Source organism: Aquila chrysaetos, chromosome 17, assembly GCF_900496995.4.
Source record: "Aquila chrysaetos chrysaetos chromosome 17, bAquChr1.4, whole genome shotgun sequence".
Taxonomy (NCBI): Eukaryota; Metazoa; Chordata; class Aves; order Accipitriformes; family Accipitridae; genus Aquila; species Aquila chrysaetos.
This window is the reverse complement of record NC_044020.1, coordinates 13627609-13647395: the sequence shown is the minus strand read 5'-3', so window position 1 is coordinate 13647395 and position 19787 is coordinate 13627609. Positions and strand designations below refer to the sequence as shown.

The 19787-nt window shown below is 40.5% G+C and overlaps 1 protein-coding gene across 17 annotated transcripts in view; it reads right to left on the bottom strand.

Annotated features, from left to right (window-relative positions):
* The window catches only part of CACNA1C (calcium voltage-gated channel subunit alpha1 C), a 448320-nt gene that overhangs the window by 191737 nt on the left and 236796 nt on the right, over positions 1–19787 (bottom strand). For all 17 annotated transcript variants that reach the window (XM_030040267.2, XM_030040270.2, XM_030040271.2 and 14 more), the window contains exons 4-5: positions 14500–14639; positions 6627–6766 (exon numbers count right to left, since the gene is read on the bottom strand). In XM_030040267.2, the coding sequence (XP_029896127.1) occupies positions 6627–6766; positions 14500–14639 (280 nt within the window). The remainder of the gene's footprint in view (positions 1–6626; positions 6767–14499; positions 14640–19787) is intronic.

Here is a 19787-nt window from a genome sequence, read left to right as displayed (position 1 = left end):
CACAATGTAAGTTTTCAGAGGAGGTGTGCCTGCAGCAGGAACTGGGATCTCTGCATGGTGCTTGATCCTTATTTACCGTCCCAGCCTTCTCCACACACTGGGTAGAGTGGTTTTGAGGATGCTTCAATTACACCTGAGTTCAATTTGGCCTCTAGACAAATTCAGCTTTACAAGGATTACACAAGAGAGAAAACGTTGTGTCTGTTCCCCCCTGGTTAGGTATACTATCTCCAAATCAGGTGTAGTTGAAGACTAAGTCTTCAGTATAGTACCAGTTTCTAGCTCAGAGCACTAAGAGGCCTTCTGATAGGCAACAAGCATCAAACCCCTATTTTTTGTAAATCATTCAAGAGCAAATTCAGAGTCCTGGAATCAAACATGAGATAGAGGATTTGCTTAGTCTTATGTTCGGAGGATTACCATGGTGAGCCTGACATGTCCCTACTGTCTTAAACTCTGTAAGTTACTCTATATTTTGTTATAAAAGTCCCCTCATTTTTCTTTCAGTGGGGGGTATCTCTGAATTATGAGATCATACAGGCAGAATTCCCCTATGATTTGAAATCATTAGATTAGATCATATTTCTTTTAAAAGGGGAAAAAAAAAAAAAAGAAAAATTGACAGTCTTAGAGTTAAGAACAATCCTAATTGGGAAATTTAGACTATAGCCTAAACACCTTGTAAGCATGGATGTGGCATCATATATACACACCTGAATGGCTCAGATCTATCAGGACATTGCAAGTAAAGACAGGATACTTTCCTACATACTACAAAGTTCAAAGAAACAATCTGATTAATGCCAGAGAGTTTGGGATAAGGATGGAAGAAGGCTGTGGTAATGAGAAAACGCTGCAATGAATATAGGGTAGAGAACATTTCTGGGCCTGAGAAAGCATTGTAAATTTTAATAGAGAAGAGCATTTCATGGCAAATGAGAACCAATTGTAATGAGACAGACCAAAATCTAAAAATGTCTAAATTTTTCATTCACCTTGTCTGAAGGTGCCCAATTTTCACATGAACTCAGAGCAATCGTGGACTTCAACAGCAGCATCATTCCAAAATTTTAGTTGCTCTAGTTAGTTATTTAAATACACGTAAAGGTAGTCATCTCTAGGCATTCATACATGAAAATCCTAGTCTGTCTTCATTTTAACTGAAAAAATATACAAGCCAGTTACATGCTGTTGTTTCACTGACAGAAGGATATTGCACTATCATGAGGAGGGTCTGGCTTACGTTCTTTTGCTCATACCCTCTGTTTCCTAGTTATGTGATTATTGCATCTCCAGTAGACCATGTAAGTACTAGTGCTAGAGACCTACCTACACTGCCTTTGAGTAACTCCTTCCTGTAGGAGACTCCAGGGAAGCTTGAACACATCACAGGCTTAGCTTTTTGTGGTTCTTTTTAAAGAAAGGAAAGAAAAAATATGACAAATTTTTGTCCTAGTGGAACAGTCAAGTTTTCTCTCTAGCTTTAGTAAGGATATCATGGTTTTCTGCCCACATAAATCTGGGTAGTCAGCAGAGGATCTCATTGAAAATACAAACATGGAGCACAATATCTACTCAAATTATATGGCTTTCAAGCTATCTAGAAGAGCTTGTAAATTAAGTTTGGCAGATATCAGATAGGCAATAACTAGTGGCAACAATGTAGTTACATGAAGATGAAGTACAACGTAAAGAGGATGAACAGAATGTTATGAGGTGGTATAATTGAGCAGCACGAATAAAGGTGATAGAAATGGAATTTAATAAGTCAAATGGGTGTAAGTTAGCATGCGTAGGAGTAACTGATTGCCCTTTCCAATAGTCAGGAGTGATTTTCTTTTTTAATTGGATCATGCTTCTTCATTGCTGAATTGGATGCTTCTTTTTGCCCTTCTCAAGCACAAAATGTTTAAAACAAGTTTTAAAATATGTAATAATGTAAAATGGAGATGGAAGAGTAATAACAGAGAACTCTTAACACAAAAGGGCAGACTTGATTCTGTCCATAGAAAGCTTTGCAATGCTTTAAGCTCCTGCCAAAGGAGATACTGGGTAATGGTTTTCAAGATACTAAAGTGATTAAGTTTTGGTGTACATGTTGATTTTGCACTTGTCTACTTATGTCCATCAAGGGAATTGTTTTCCTTCTCTCTCCTTTCTCAAACCAATATATTGATCTTAATGCCACATTAAGATGGGTGCTTTAATGCCCATATGAAGATTTTTTTACAAGGAGACAGCTTTGGTACACCAGCAGTAAAGTTATTTCAGCAACTGAAATAAAGTATGCACTACAAGAATTATGTTAGTATGCTGTAACAGAATAGTTGAACAGTGAAGTCTGGCCTGTGTATCAATGAGATAAAGTGCTTATGTCTAATTTTCAGAAGTGACTTACCCGTGTGAAACCTAAATCATCCATCTGCTTTTGAAAATATTCACCATTAATTTACAAGTTAATGCCAGGCTAAATAGACTGGAAGCGGATCATTTTTCCAGAAGCAGTATGACTTTATAAAGAGTTAGAAATGAAATAATAATAATAATAATAATAATAATAATAATAATAATAATAATAATAATAATAATAATAATAATAATAAAAAGAGTTTGCTTAATTATTTCTTTGAAATTTTATTTTGTTCAGAAAGCAACTGTCGGCACTGCGATGAGAGCTGTGGGAAGTATCTAATCTACTGCTCTGCCATGCACCTCACATAGTTACAGCAAAACCTGTACTTCTCACTCCAAAAAAAGTTTTCAGGAAAGGAACTCAATTTACTTTTTTTTTTAAAAAACAAAACAAAACGAAACCCAAAACAACACAAGCAATCCCTATTGCACTGCCTGGAAATGTGTAAATACTTAATACCAATTTTTGAAGGTGTAATGGGGACCCAAAGACATTAAAATCAGTGCCTTTGAAGGCTTCTCCCATGATGCTACAATTGTTTTTGTCATGCAGGTAAAAAACGTCTGTCTCATCTTTTAAGCAAAATATCTATCTCCTTCCTTATCACAAGTGGTCTAGTGAATGTCCCTATAACCACAAAGAATAAAAATATCATCTATTCTCTTAAAGATTATGAAGTATTTATGTGCCCATCACAGTCATCCAGACATAGTCCTCAGGCTTTGTTGAATTCATGACCTCAAACCCTTTTGCTTTTAGGAGGCACTAAAGTAATTTGGGGCCTGGGACAGTTCAATCCTAACAAAGATTGTCAAAGGTACCTTTGCTTGTCTGCCTGTGGGTGAACCAACTTTGCTTGCAGATGAACCACTTCCTGCACTGAACAGTCCCTGAATTCTTCACTGAGATGTTTTCTGGCAAGAGACAGCCAAGTCCCAGGAACAAAGCATGGATGAGACTTACAGAGAATGATTTCTCAGCTCTGAGGCTAACGTCCTCTATCCATCTATCTGAAGCTTTCAGATACCCCTGTTGACCCAGGTGTCTAGCACTGGTAGCCAATATGAGGCACACAGAGTTAGAAGCCACTTCTGAAAGTGTTACACTTGAACTTTTGCTTCAGTCTCTCCATCTGCAAAATGCAGACACTAGTAATTTACTTTAGAGGGCAATTAATATGTTTCTCCCCTAATTCTAATCATACTTATGTGCAAATGCTCTATATTCTGAAACAGGTCTTTAAATTCTCAAACCTGAATACAAAAGGTGTCCCTCTTAAATTGGATTATTTCCTATGGATTGAGCCAGAGAGAAAAGAAATCCACGCAAACTCCTTTTGACTCGGAAAAAATGATTCTATGCTGCAAGCCAACCTCTCCACCTCAGACAACCTATTTCCCAACCCCAATCCTGATGAGTTTAAGATTTGCATGCAAAAATTCACCATGTTCTTCATAAATTTGGTTTATAAGAATCATTGTGCTTTACACTTTTTTTTCCAAATAGCGGTAGTTAGATCTTGACCTCAAGCCAAGCAGCAGATGTTGGGCTTTCCATGCAGAAGGCAGCTGCCAATGACCCAGAGGATCCCCTCTTACTAATGAGATGCCGCTTCCATACACTTATAGAGTCTGTTAAGTGAGAATAAATTGCAGTACATGTCACATTCATGTAATTTTAGGACAAATCCGTGCGGGTTGTCCCCTCACAGTGGAAGTCTACTACATTTTGGAAGGGGAAGGAAGCAAAAGGCATTTCTTTATGGATGGCAAAACACAGCAAGTGCAATGTTGGTAACTTGCCCACCGGTGTTTATGATGTCTCAGGGACAGAACTGGAATGGGACGCAGAGATTTGACTTCTAAACCCCTGCACTAACTTATTATGTAATAATGTAATCCTGTAATGTACTATTTATGGTTGGCTTAGGCAATCTTATCTAAAAGGCCTCATGAGAAAAGTTACACTCTAATACATACAGATGTGATAAAATCTATCTAGGCTAATCAACAGGCATTTGTACAATTAAAAAATGCCCAGTGAAGGTTGAGGCCATATTAGCTACAGACCCCAGCAGGCTTTCTGAAAGCCACACCAGCCCCGAAGAAGCCTGGTTCAATAAATATGTCCCTAGTCAGAACCATAAAGACTAATACAGGATGTCTGTCAGATCAAGTTGATGGTTTGCCTGCTTCACACTGGACTGGCATTTCATTGTCTAGACCAAATGTTTGGTAGCATGCACCAGGCTCCGTGGCTCTGCTCTGGTGCAAATTAAATAATTCTCTTGATGAGAAAACCCGCAAATGGACTATTAGTTAGTCTACACTGGGGTCAAGATCATATATGTGGATGGATATGAACTGTGTCAGATTTGGCTCCCTCAGCTTCCTCTAGTCCTCTAAGAGCACTGGTCAAGAGACTTGAACAGTAGTAACAAAACACCTTTCTCTCGGGGAACACATGTTGCTCTCCAAAACAGCAAGAACTATAAGCACAGTTAAGCTCAGCCTATGTCAGAACAACTCTCAGAACATGTCCCAGCACAAGCAGCATCTCACCGAAAACACTCCAGTTCACAGATGTTTAAATTTGAGTACCTTCCCCTTTACCATACAGTGGGCACGCAACCAGAAAGTGTCAAAAGACTTAGATCAGAGAAGGACTAGGAAAGAACAACAAACCCTTAATTTACAGCCATGAATTAAGCGGGTGCCAGTGCAGACTGAAGACCACAGACAGAATACTCTTCATGAGACAAATCTGGCCAAAAGAAAAGCTGCATTCTGCATGGACTGAAGGTACTGTATGGTACACGGTTGTCTGCATGAAACAACCCACTGCAGTAATTCCTAACAGAGGTGGCATGAATAGTGGATGTTAATTCTGTATCAGAGGGGAAGTTCCTTAGTTGCCCAATAGACAGCATTTGCTTCTCAGTATTTTCTACTCTATTTTCTATTTTCTGTTTTTGAACATCATCAAATGATGCCTAAAGTAACCTCAAGTTGGGCACAAGCTGAGGCCTTGCGGACAGTTTACCAAGCATAGCTTTTTATAAGACCAAATAGTAGAGCTGTCCATTGCCTCAGTATTTTTTTGCTTTTATCAGTGCTTCAGCTCCTTCCACAGAGATTCTTACCTTTCATTTAAAAAATTTCTACCCTTTATGGTTGTGGAGAAAAGCCTGCAAACATGGCTCTAATATAACCTAGTGGGTCAGAAAACAAGCCAAAGAAAAAAAACTCACACTTATTTTTCCTAACAACTAAATCATGGTTTTTAAGCTGATCTCACAGAGTTTATGGTAACTTGACTCAAGGTTTTTGAATGACTAAGGTTAGAAGTACTTTAAGATATCAAACTAGCAAGCTTCCCAAACAAAATAAACAAAGCTCTCTCCACAGCTGTTCCAGAGAAGATTAACTCCTTTCCTGCCAACTACATCTCTCATTGCTATAAACATGGAAAGCAATGACAGCTTTCAACTAAGTCTCTCTCCAAAAGGCTAGTAGGTCCTGCCTATAACAAACTCTCAAGCCACGTGATATAATCCTCCCACACTGTGATGTCCATATTCCACCTCCACAATAGAATTACTAGACTTCCAGTTACTCATACCTTCATTGTAAATAAGAAAATGGATGTTAGACTATCAAAAGGCGCTTGAGGACTTTCTCAGAGACATTATAAATAATTTAAGCAAATAAGACTAACAAAGAACATGACTGTGTCATTACCCTATGTCTTGTTGGTTCTAGATTGTTCCCAGTGCTCTTGATCAGATCATGTGTGAAGAAGAAAATGTAATTTTAATGAAAAACTCCTCTCCCTCCAAAATCAACATAAATGACCATACAACACTTCCATCAAGGTCAAGTATTTATAATACCAACAATACACTGTCACTTTACAATTATCTAAAGGATCTTTTACTTGAAATCATGAAGATCTTGGATCTCCCACTTTCAGTTTATAAAGGTTGCACAATCAGATTGACATACCATGAAACTTCCATTCCCCTTCAGCTCTGTTTTGGTCATCCTTTGTTTAATATCACGTTTATCATGGATACATTAATTTGAAAAAAGGCCTCCCACACACCCCAAAAATAATCTGCATCTCACTCTATCTTCAAAATTGTTACACAAATTACTCCTGCCCCATGACACACCACAGACATACATAAAAGAAAAACAATGTTGTTACTTACTAGGTACTCCAGACACCAGCCGTAACGGACGTAATACTCGGAAAGCCCGCAGTGCTTTAACATCGAATCCGGCACCTTTTCCTCCTATTGAATTCCCCCCATCTGCTTTGGTTGCTTGTTCTAAAATTGCACTAAAAAGCCTGCAAAAAGAAAGAGGAAACAATCTGTAGGCAGACAGCAAGGCTTGGGCTAAACAGGAACAGAGATCATCATCATCATATCACCCAAACTATCTCACAGACCTGTGAAGAGTGTCACACAACTCAGTCGACATTCACATATGGTGGAGGAGAGACAGACTCTTCCCATATGCAATAGCTTAATGGTGATGTCTATACCATTTGCAATACACTTGTTTCTGGAGCAGACATAAACACGACATACTCCTTCAGCCTAATGGCTTCTTACAGCCAGCTATGGACTACCACAGCGACCAGCCTGCCTGGTAGCACGTGGATGTGTGGTCCCTGCCCTGTGTCCTGGGGCTTGCCGGGTGCTTCAAAATGGACTTTCTGGCAATGCCTTGTGCTGAATTTAAAGGGTCACCAACAGCAGAGCACGTGGGTCAGATTCTGAAGGCAGCCTTCAGGCTGTCCTTACCAGACAGTCCGGACTTACTTAGTGGGCAGAAAGGCAAGAAAGCACAAATTTTAGGTTTTGCCCTTTCTGCTGCCAATACTTTGCTGTCTTTATTAACCAGCAATCCACCATGGGGAAAAAATCATCATCCATAATTAATCCAATCATGAATTATCTGTCACCCATTTTACAAGGAACTGAGATTCACCAAGGTCACTGCAGGCAGAACTTGGTGTAAAACTCAGGGATCCTTCAAGGTGCCAATTTTTAGATAAGGCAATATGCTTAGATTATGTGCTTGTGTATCCATTTGTAAATTCCCTGACGCATTGGCTAGGGAAAGTGCAAAACTGTAGGAGTCTTATTATTAGAATGTTTTATTATACCAGTCTTAATGTTTTATCTTGGCTAGTAGGAGTAGCTGCTTTAAGGAGAAGATGTTTCACTTGGAACACATTTGAAAAGGCAGAGCAAGGAAGAAAAGACAATGTTCTTCTGTGAAAGAGCTGAAGGCTTACCCTATGTGTTAATAAGAACTTGATTTAATAAATTAGCTTTCAGGAAGCAGCTTCCATTTTTCTGGTAAAACTTTAGTACCTTTGGGGGAGGACGGATTCCTCATGAATTTGCTAATGACATTGCTTTCAGCCTTAAAGTCATCAGTTTGAACCCAGCCAAATTCCGTAGAGGTTAAAAGCTGTTCCAGTCTAAATGGATGTTTGGCACTCAGTAGAAAATGCTTGCCTGTGAGTGGCAGAGACCCCTTGGCCCTTAGCGTGCCATGGAGGTACCAGAGGTAACTTTAAAGAAGCTGCCTGGGATGCCAGAAACAGCCTAGTTGGAGTGGCTTGGATTCAGCACTGGCTGATTTCTCTCTCAGACTTTGCAGTCTGCAGTGCCTCTGTCAGGTTCTCATCTATACGCCCTGACTGGCATATTCCACAGAGAGCCCCCAAAACTGCATATCAAGCAGAGACTGCGCTGCCTGATTGCTTTACAAGGAGCTCCAATCCCTGCAGTCCACCGTTAAAACTTACTGATAGAGCCAACAAACATAGAGAGCTTGCCCTAGATAGAAAAAGAAGGATTCATTTACTGAAGCATCTAAGCCAACACATTGCCCCAGCACTAAATCCGCACAAAAACATGGATTAGGGGAGTGCAAATGCGAAATTAGATTCTAAAGCAGTTTTTAAAAAAATTTCATATAAAGAGTCTTATAAAACTTGTCAGCTGTGACTGAGGAACTCCTAACTGGATCTATTCAGAGCCTCAACTTCAAGCACTGCAGAAAGATTTAACAACTAGGTAACAAGCGTGGGAAAAACTGTGTGTGGCGAGGTTGGATGCTGAGTTTGTAGGTGTTGCAGACTGAGAAGCAGGATGCAGAGAAGACAAAAACAGAGCCTATGAGAAATACTGCATTGACTACAGATATCACAGAGAGAGATAAACAAGGGCTGATGCAAAGAACATGAATTATTGGAATGTATGTATTTCTTGAGCTGTGTACACAAATTACACAGTTGCAATTTTCTGCTGGTCTTCATAATAGAAACGCTGTAGGTCAAATTTGGCCTAATGTATTTTCAGTAAGCTAGTGATTAAGCTCTAGAAATATGCCCTACTTCTTATTCAAACATTTCTATCTTCCTAGTCAACAGAATTCCCATACTAGATGATGAGTGACATACCTATACAACAGTCCCAGTCTCCTGGGATCCTCTGGAGGAAAAAGAATTCACTGCAAAAGGTTTCTTACGCTGTTTTTCAGCTCTCTCGCAATGTTGAAGATAAGAAATCTCAAGGAACTCTGAGTCAGCAATTATACAAAACTGAAGGTCCATTCTCCTGGTCCCCATTATCACTGGCCCCATGTTTTACCAAACAGCAGCTCTTGGCAGCTGGCACCAAAGGCATTTCTCCTGCGACCCATGCAATGGACAAGCCATGAGCTGCTCTAGATTTCTGCATTCTAGGAAAAGCTATACATGTCCTAAATTAATTCAAGAGGAGTGGAAACACGACCAGTAGGATGGCTACTCCACTGGAGCTAGAGTGTGCCTTCCCAGACTAATGCAGCTACACTGCAGGCCAGTTGGCCCTGTTTGTGTGCTCCAGCATTGATGTGCCAACCATGCTGTCTTGAGGTACCCACAGTCATCTGCCTACTGTACTTCAGGAATAATTTGCAGTAATTCCTGCTGCTCCTTATTTACAAACCTACGTTTAAACTTGAATTGCATTACTCCTGCTAATCCTGCTTTAACGCATTTATTCCATGCTTAATATCTCTCCCTGTACTAATTCTGCTTTTTACTAATGCAATACAACTTTTTATTTCTCTCATTAATGTCACTCTCTCTCCTTTTTGTATTGGGGTCTAGACTGTGCCCAATCTGGCGTACTGAATCTCTACTCCACTCTTCAAATATATAGTACATCTTGCCAATCCTACTTCACATTGTCCCTATTGCCTCCTGAGTTAGGGCATGGGCAAATATCTATGACTCAGAGGCTACAACTACCACACGCTTTTTTGGCTGTAACTCATTATGACCCAGAGGGGAGGAAAAAAAATAAAATAATTAAATGTCCTGTTCAGAAATAGCACCAATGATAAGACACAGAAGAAATGTAAGGCTTCTGACAGCCCCTTCCATTATCCTCTAATTAAGAAAAAAAACCCACAACCCATATTCAGTTTGTAGTTTCTATGAGCTCTACAGACTCTTCCTAGTTTTTCAGCTAATTGTTTTCCAATCCTAAAAAAGATGGATAGATGTTAACCTACTGATACAAAACAGGAGGCCAGAGTCCTTCTACCTGTATTTACATGGGAAAATCTACTCTTTGATGAAAACCTCTGGGAAAAGCTTACAGAAGGTATGGTGGAGCGAGGTGCAGTTCTTTCCTTCTCTTTTCAGTAGATGAGTTAGCTGAAATGTACGCTCCAAGCATGGTGTGAGAACACTGCTGACAGAGAAATCAAAGTTTGGATGGTATAAAAACGCAAGAGGGCTAATCTCTTGTGGCCACTGAAAACCTCACCATTTTAAAACAATAAAATAGAGAAATCAATCTTATTTCCTTCCAGCTAACTACTTTCCACCAGCCTAAATTCATGCCCCATTTTCATTTGGAGATAGTACTTTCCACTGATGAAGCACAATTAACAGCATCTTGATTTCTGAATTTCACTTGTGGCATGACTACACCTAAACTAATTTAATTTGACACACATGAACTATAAAGCAGAAAATAAATTTCTGTCACACACATGCATGTATGGACACATTCCACTTTTTTATTTTTACATTTACTTGTGAGGTATGAAGCTAGCCTCACTGTTTTTCTTTCTTATATTTTTCTGTTTCCCTTTTGACATCTGAAATATTAAAAATGTTTTCACTTTGCTAGATGACCCCAAGAGCAGCATGATAAGGCTGTAACCTGCTCTACAGCTCTTCATCTCTTCCTCTGTGGGGAGGGCACACTGATTTTTATAACATAAAAAAAGAACTTGTCAAGGGCCTTCAGAATGTAAAGAGAAAACAGAAGGCTTGGTATTTCTAAGGCCAAAAATCAGCAGAAAAACAGCTGAAAGAATCCTCATAGGTATAAAGAAATAGTAAAGTACAATGATTTTTTTTTCCACAACGTTTTGCAGTTCACCTCTGATTTGTGAGTGTGAAAGTGTTTGGGTCTGCCCTTTAGAAACTCCCCACAGGTCTTCAGAAAGAGATATACTGTGACCACATTCTCCAGTCTGCTTTGAATTTCAGATCCTTTCCAAATACCTTCACTGCTTACCTTCCCAAGTAAGACTGCCTTTCAAATTACGACACCTTTTTTTCTGGCAGAAGCTATATGTCCTTGGAGAATGACTGTGCTTGGCAGACAAACCACAGCACTTCCAGGAAAGACAGATATTCTTCTAGCACAACATTGTCAAGTTAGTCTTCTCTCAAGAGAAATTTCCTCCAACAGCCTAATATTAAAGGACATCACTATTATATCTGTAAGTTCTAATGTTTTCCAAAAGAGGAACAGTAAAACTTAAGGAAGCAGGAAACAATTTGACTAATCATTAGTGTTTGTGGGTTGTGCCTCATTAGGCATCTTAGGGGTGCGATCTCTACTCTTAACTAATAATGTTCTTATCCACAGAGCCTCTGACTGATACCCTCACACAGCCATTTTTCTTCAAAGCAGCATTTAATGGTGCTGCTATAGCAGGGTCATAGACTATTTAAAGATAAGCTAGAATCAAGCTTTAAAAGACTTAGCTGGTGAATAAGCAGATCTCCCACACTGCAAGAATGATAAGCTGTTACAAGCCTACAGGTCTAAAGTGCATCCTTTCTCCAGAAAATGTAGCAGTCGTGTTCAGTGCTCCCCTCTGCTGCTGCTGCTGCGCATTCCTGTGGCCTTGTTAGAACCACTGACTCTAAAATCCCTTTGGATACCAGGGGACCTATCTTCAGAAGGCAGGGCAAAGCATACAGGCACATTGTTATAAATTTTTTTTATAGAAACTGAGCCTTCCCTCTAGAATTTATGCTTGGTCCTACACATGTCCATTTTCCTCTTACTCTATTGACTTGTGTGTTTTAACATAAATTAAGCCAGTTCTGCTGTATTATCTCGTCAAGATATAGGTGGTAAGCAGTGTATACTAGGTGGATTTAGAGACAAACAAAGGATCTAAAACCTGTCTTGTTTTTTTGCTCCTTTAACTTCTAACAGTACTTGAAGAAGTATTTTCCACCTAGCCTTTCTATTTTTTGTAGCAAGGGCAATCATCCTTGAAAATGAAGATGATTCCTAAGGCAGAACAAGCACGAATGGCAATTACCACAGTTGTTTGGGGACTTGATGCTTCCGGTATGAGTCCCACACTATCCTTTGCCCCACATAGTAAATAAATGCCTCTGTCCAGTGCTACAGCTGTGTCCAAATTACTCAGCTTTCTCCAATAGCTCCATCAATAGGCAGAAAAAGACACCACAAGGAAACGTTACCAGCACTTGCTTTCTTCCTCATCTCCCTCTCTCTTTAGAATTTATTTTAAACCTTTTCCATAGGACTTCCTCCTTGACAAAATATTCAAATACACTGAAATTTAAACATAATGTCATTGTGGGGTTTCAGACAGAGCCTAGGAAAAGAAGACAGGGCAGAACAGTAACAGATGGTACCACCACGTAGATTTTGCAGAGCGGTTATGGAGAGAAAAAGCAGTGCACCAGCATAGGTTGTGGTACTGTATGAGTGAGTTTAAACAGATAAACATCAAAGGAACCCATCTGGCCTTGAAGTGGAATCTGTCACTTGAGATTGTTACTATTTAACAGAGACCTTGGGGTCTTGGCCGTGTTTATTATACTCATGTAATCCCTCCCCAGTTACATTTTTTGTTTGCCATCTAGTGACTGAGAGCTGCTGGAGGCAAGAGCAGATAGAAGAGCTGAGAGCTGCAGCTTCTGTCAGTGGCAAGGGAATTAATTTCACTCTGAATATCATCTTGCTGATTAACTGCCCTAGTAGGAAAATTGAAAAGGACTGTACTTAAACTAGATATAATGCTGCCCTGTGATTTCTGGAGCCCTGCTCTTTTGTGTTCCAATGGAAGAAGAAGAGGAAACATGTCCTCTTTAAAAAGTCTCTTTCTCATAAAAATGAAAAGGGAATAATCACATTCATAGGACTTTTGTTCTCCAATCTTTCTTCAACTTAAGCAGCAATTCCCAAGCAGGTGAGATATCTGAGGGCATTCAAAGGCAGAACCAGCTACAGAAGTAGACATCAATGCCAGGGTAGGGGCTGGGGATTTTCTGACTTCCAATTACTAATTTGCTGTTGGATCCTCTGGCTGCAGGTAGGAATAAAGGAGAAAAGCAATTGGGCAGCACTGCCATAAAGAGAAGCGTTATGCCCATGTGGAAGTAGAGAGGTCTTGGGACTAAGAATAGGTTCCAGCTTGTCCTCCCTCCCCCTCACTGGGAATTCTCCTTCCACCCATTTTTCCCCATGATGACAGAAAGTGGGAGGGATTGGGTGGCACACAGCAGTTTGCTGATGTAATTTTTTGGGGCCACCATAAAAATGGTCAAGAAGCTAGATAGACTTTGATTTGGGGCAGAAATTATGAGGGGGTTTTGATGACTGAGAGCGTCCCTTTTGACATTTTCCCTATGAACTGATGCGGGGTTTCCTTGGTAAAGAGGTGAAAAGACTGCAAGTTTTTGTGGGCGATGAAACTCTAACAATGGAGTGGTGGGAGGATGGGACAAATTACTTAAGCAAAGAAATACTTGTTCTCTTTGTCTTCAGGCGTAGTTTATCCTTCACCTCTTCCCTTCAACAACCACAATTCAAACCCCTTGCTTATCTCTTACCCTTAGGAAGAAAAAGCAAAAGGTGTTTTACATTGCTTTTATTCAAATGAATTAAATGCCAAGCTTGAACAAGACGGAGAGGAATAAGGGGATTAGAAAGGTTGCAGCTCAAAGTGGAAATTTGATCTACAACAGAAAAATTAGTCTTTAAAAAGATTAAAACATTAAAAGGGTTAAAATCAAGTGTGGAGATCGCCAGCAGAACAGTGCAATTGAACTGAAGAACATATTTTTGTTTGTAAGTATGAAAACATGGGATTTAAATTTTTCATCCATCTTTGAGAATAAGAAAGAGTAAAAGTTCACAAGATGGCAGAATTTATTTGTCATCCAACTCTAATCTTAATTAAAGGATCCCACCTAGATTTTTTTTTTTAATATTCATACAGATTTACAAGGGATTTTCTTCCAATTAAGCATATTCAGGCATTTGACTTTGTCCAACAGCCTTGCACTGCTTCCTCTTTTTATCCCTGTTCCCAAAGAGCAGTTTAATTTCCATGTCTTGCAAACCATTAAAAGCCTTGGAAAAGGCTAAGCAGCAAGGGATACCACACAGAAAATGTACATCAACTGATTGTCAATCCTTAATCTTTACCCCAAGGTAAATCATCGCTACACACTGAAATTAGCATGAATCAAGTTATAGCTGCAGAAGACCAGTGAGTTAACTGTCTTTTTAGGTTATACAGTAAAACTTGGTAAAAACGTGGAATCTGTAGGGGGGCTAACACAGGAGGAACAAATGGTGGTTGTAGGAGGAACATGATGGGCAGCAGCCTCTAACATCACCCATATGTAATGTACCAAGCATTCACCCACCCTCATGCTCCCAAAGGTTGCCAGTATCCCCACGTGTGCAGTGCATTCAAAGACAAAATGTCGGTACTCACCCTACTACCACAATTATAAAATCTAGTAAATTCCAGCCATTGCGGAGGTAAGCGTTGGGGTGAAAGAGAAGTCCATATGCTATTACTTTTAAAAATGCTTCCACTGTAAAAATTATGAGAAAGAGATACTCCACTCGTTCCTGGGGAAGATAAGAGAACAAGAGAGACAATGGTTAGTGCAAGTGACAAACTGTGGATAAGGACGTTTTCTTCTGTCACAGTCTGCCCAGGCAGCCTCCAACTCGTTGACTCGCCACTTGGGTACATCTAACATGCACGGCTTGCCAGAGAGCTTTTCTCCTCAGACTTGCATAGTCTGCAGCCAATCTGACAGGACAGTGGCGGTACATTTTGGTTAGGCTCTGAAATTTGCTGCCCTTGCTTTTGGCAGGGTCTAACCACTGCACAAGCCTGTACAAAGGAGGAGGGGAGAGGGTCAACAGGCATGTTCTAGCACTCAGCTTTCTACAGAGTACATTGCCAAATAATGTCAGAATGAACTGCATCCAGTCCTTTTCTACCTCTGGAGAGGAAATATTGCTGGATGCAATATTGTGGAGAGAGATGGGGAGAAATAAAGAGAGGGGCCCACCCGAGACTGATGCACATGTCAAACTGTACCTTCTTTGGGATTCCCTTTTCTGTTGCTGGGGAATAGGTAGGCTGAATATTGGTGGTAAACGATTTACAGATCAGGCTGACTAATGCTAGAGGCTTTTAGTCATTTCATCAGAAACGTATGTCTCCATGAAATACAGGCTGCAATTAAGCATACCCAAACAAAGTCACTTCCAGTGACAGTACAGCCTGATTCAGGACAAGCAAGGGGGCTTTTGGAGACAGTATGCAGGCTTACTCTCTCTCATCTCTGGTGTTTTTAGCCCCAGCGTGGAATACGAATAGCAGTGTTGCAGAAATGGTAGGGACCTCCACCTAAGTAGGAGGGAAACTGCAGCATTAGGTAATCACTACAAAAGTGCTGCGTGGCAAGCTGAGTGGGAAATAAGTATGTGAAAACTAGATGACAGCAAAAGGAGATTAGGTCCCTACACGGTTAAACTACAAAGTTATTAAAACTTCACATTAAAGAAATAAAAATTTGAGATAAATACAAATTAAAACATCCTAGGCATTCCTGGTCATATCTTACAGGGTACCCAGCAAGACAATCAGGCAGGTTACTACTTTATTTTTCTTTTCAGCTCCAAACTGCAATTGCCCTGTTCCTCTGTCCAGTTGAGTACATGTATGACACTTTTATATGATACAGCAATACAAAATGTGCAGGATTACAAAAAAATCATTCCATCATTTGACAGCTGCCCATGTGAACATCTTCCATTCAGCTCCAGGTAATTAACAACTCACTAGCAACCCATTGATCAAAAAAAGGCAATTGCATGTTTACATTAATGTGTTATTTTACACAACTGAGAAATCCCATCTGACAGTAGCAAGTACACATTTGTGCTTTAAAATATTGCTGGTTTTCCTCAGACAATGCTTTCATAATGCCTGTAGTATTCCCCAGTACTTAGTACAGGGAATACCTAAAAAAGAAAAAGTATCATTCTGCAGTTATCTGACCCAGTCGTAAAGCTTTTGAATGGGCCCACAGCACAGAATTTGTCCATTGTTGTCCCAAATGGAGACAGGTCAGCACACTAAGGATTTCCCTCCCCTTGAACTCAGAGAAGTAAACAACAGCATACAATACTAGTGACTACTATGTCCCTAGCTCTACAAATAGTAAGTGCATTATTTTATTTAGTACGGGAATTGGCACGTAAATGCTAACAACCAGGAGCCCAGCTAGGGGCTTGGCCACAGAAAAGAGCTCCATAATGGCTTGCACACTCCTAGAAGGGACTAACCTGGCAGCCCTTCTCCTTCCACTGCTGCTGACAACAGAATGGGTACTAATTGATGTACAAATCATAGTCAGACAGACCCAAACAATCAAGCTCTATGCACATATTTGTAAAGTAAGGCAAGCTGTCACGAAACCTCTTAAAAAAAACCCAAACAAACCAAACCAAACCAAACCACAAAATGATTGTATGATGGGAAGTCTATGCAGTGTGTTTCTGATTGTCCTGCACCTTTGTGCTGCCACATGCCTCTATCAGCATGGCGCCAGGCCAGACGCAGCAGGTCTGCCTGGGAGGCGATGCCCTACCTCTGACAGGACAGGGTAAAGCCTGTGTAGAGGCTGGATGAAGATGGAAATGGGCTGTCTGTGTGAAGAACCTGCCCTGAACCGAGGATGGGAGTAGGGAGTGTTGTGCATGGGATGGACATGGCCTCAGTAGGGATGAATGAACATCTTTTAGGATAGAAACGAAAATTTCTCTTGCTGCAACCCAGCCCATTAACGGGTGTCCCTCCCTGTTTCAGCCAAGGGCTTTCCACAGTTGTGGGCAAGCTCTCTTTCCCTCCCACAAAAAGGGCCACAGTAGGTTCGAGACCACTCTCTCATTCAGACTACCTTTGAGGTTACGCTGTGCGCTGAATTCACCTGGCATCCCACTCCGTAAACAGAGACATGGGCTCATGGAGAAGTGCTGTAGGCCCTAATAGACAGGCTTCCCCTAAAACCTCTCTTGGCGGTCACAGCCTAGACTGGTATCAAGAGGATGATGAGGACCCCACCCTCTCATTTAATAACTCCACGTCCAATTTGAAGCAGATCGGCAGAACAATTGATAAGGAAGGCCTAAAGCTGATCCCATGCCCAGTGATTTTACAGCAAGCACTGTCCTTGACCTCCGGGCACCCTAGGACAAATGCTGCCAGTTCTATCTGGCTTTATGCTTCTTCTGTGGCCACAGTGCTACGCAGGCCTGCCCAGCCAGAAGAGCCTTTCCACTCCATGAATTTTATTGAAATACCTGTACTAATGCAATGAAAAGTCCAAGAAAGCAAATACTTGAGAAAATTCTGGAACAACTTTTTTAAAAAAAAATTTAATACTGCACAGAGCAGCCAGTATTTCAACAACTAACAAGTTCCATTTGGTTGGGTTTAGGAGCCTCATACCTTTTTTCCTCTAAAGATGCTTATGGGACTACAGAATCCTGTTTTGTTATTGTAATAATGGTGTTTGTTGAACCATGTTATTGAGGTAATAATATGCCAAAATATTACACACACACATATATATACCTATACATAGATATATGCATACATACATATACAACTACAAGCTGTTTGAATAAATTCCTTACAATGCTGTGGTTAAGGTGGAAAGATCCATAAAAAATAAAAATCTATAAAAGTCTCTGAAATGAACATAAGATACAGAATGCTAAGCAGAGGAGAGAGATTTTATGATCCTCTGCACTTAAATTAATGATTTCAGGATCTAAAACTGAAGTAAAAATCCTGCCGAGATTAAACAGTGCAGCTACTCCAAGATCATTTCAGGATGCTACTCCTGCTTAGACTCGAGAAGAATTTGAAAAGCCTACAAATTAATTTGTGTTCCCCTTTCTCCTTATACTATAAAACTCAAGAGCCTTCATGAACACAGCATAACTCAGTAATGACGTAGCATAACTGGGTTCCCAGGAACCTGGGTTGCAGTCCCAGTTCTGATGCCACCTTGCCTGGTGAACTCACAGACGTGACTTCGCCACCCCCTGCCTCTAGGTTAGAAATGAGAGGAGGACCTGTTGCCCTCAGCAGTCACAGAACAATTAATTTGCCTCTGTTAAATGGGCATTTACACTTCTGGCTGCTCATTTGAAGTTTTGCTCTCACAGGTTAGGCAGACTGGGCCCCAGTGTTTCAAGCTCCCACGGGGCATAGCACTGCAAGGCATCCATAACCCCCAGTCCTCTGAGAAGCCAATTTGGTGCCATTTTAAAAGAAACCAAGCTAGGCAAATATTGGCATTTCTTTTTGAGAGCTCCCTGCTGACAGGGAGGGAGGGAGGGAGCTGCCCACTACCTTTGTGGGAGGGAAAGGAGATAGCAACAGCATTGCTCCTTGAAACACAAATCCAAACCACAGCATCAAAAGAGAGAGAACTGACTTTGGAGCTGTGAGAGAGAGAGAACAGTATTTTTCTATTTGTGTCTTAGAAATGGGAACCCTGTTGATGTGGCTGAGATACATGAAGCATATTGCAGGTTGCAGAATTACAAGGCAGGACGTTCCTGCTTGGGCAATAGCGATGAAGATGTTTCAAAAACCACAGAAAGAAACCAACAATATATGAGTGGAAGAAGAGGAAGGACAAAAGTTTTAGAAAACTGGCCAGTCTCTGGAGTATATGTGGATGTTCTGGGACTGGCTCTACCACTGTTTTTTGAGTTTGTTTTGGTTTTTGTAGATACAGGACACAAGCATCAGTTACCCTAGCTAATAGATGAGCCAGCACTAACATTGCCAAGAAAAAGAACTGTACATCATCTTAGTCTTAACAAAGAAACAAGCATTAACTTACTGTTAAGGTTCTAAGATATATTTCCAAAAGAGGATTACTGTATTAAGTACGAAACCCCTCTAATCCCTTGTGCCTTCTGAAGACGTCATATGTTTGTTTTGTTTATAATTTTTAAACTGTACCTAATGACATCCTGCATTCATAAAAGGAGTCTGAAAACAGGAAATCCAAGGAAATTACTGTAGGGTGCCACAAGGCTTTTCTCCTGACAGGAGAAGAGTGAGTAGACCACTGCTGTTTCTGAGAAATGGTCCTCAGAATGATTCACTGTATCTTGATCCTAGCTCTCCAAACCCCATCCACCCAGCAGCACTACTAGGTTATAACATTTTCTTTGCAAGAGTTACTCAAGGCTCAAATCACAGTCAGGCCCTCACATCTCATACACCCCAGTCTGAAGAATTCACAATCTAAAATTCGGTCACAAAAAGTTTTCTCAGACTTTGCTGTCTCTCTCTGCTTGCGCTCTGCTCAGTTCGTTACAGATCATGTTTCAAAAACTAGAGCTTATATATTTGAAGCAATGTGCAGCAAGCCCTGCACAGCTAGAACTTTACGAAGCTGCCTGTTTGACCTTAGACCACGTTACGTCTGTGTCTGCATTATTATTCCCTAGTGCTTCCTTAAACATAAGAGAATACATTTCTTCAGTAACGCAAATACTCAGTAGTCCAAGGAAAACAGCAGTATTTTAAGGACCTCTGTCATATAGGATGTTTTGGCATTAATTGCATAAATAGGCTCTGAAAGAAACAAGTCAGAGTGGAAGCATTCAGACTTTTTCCTAGTAGGGAAAACAATCTTTTCTGATGGGCAGTAAGGACACTAAACTACAGTG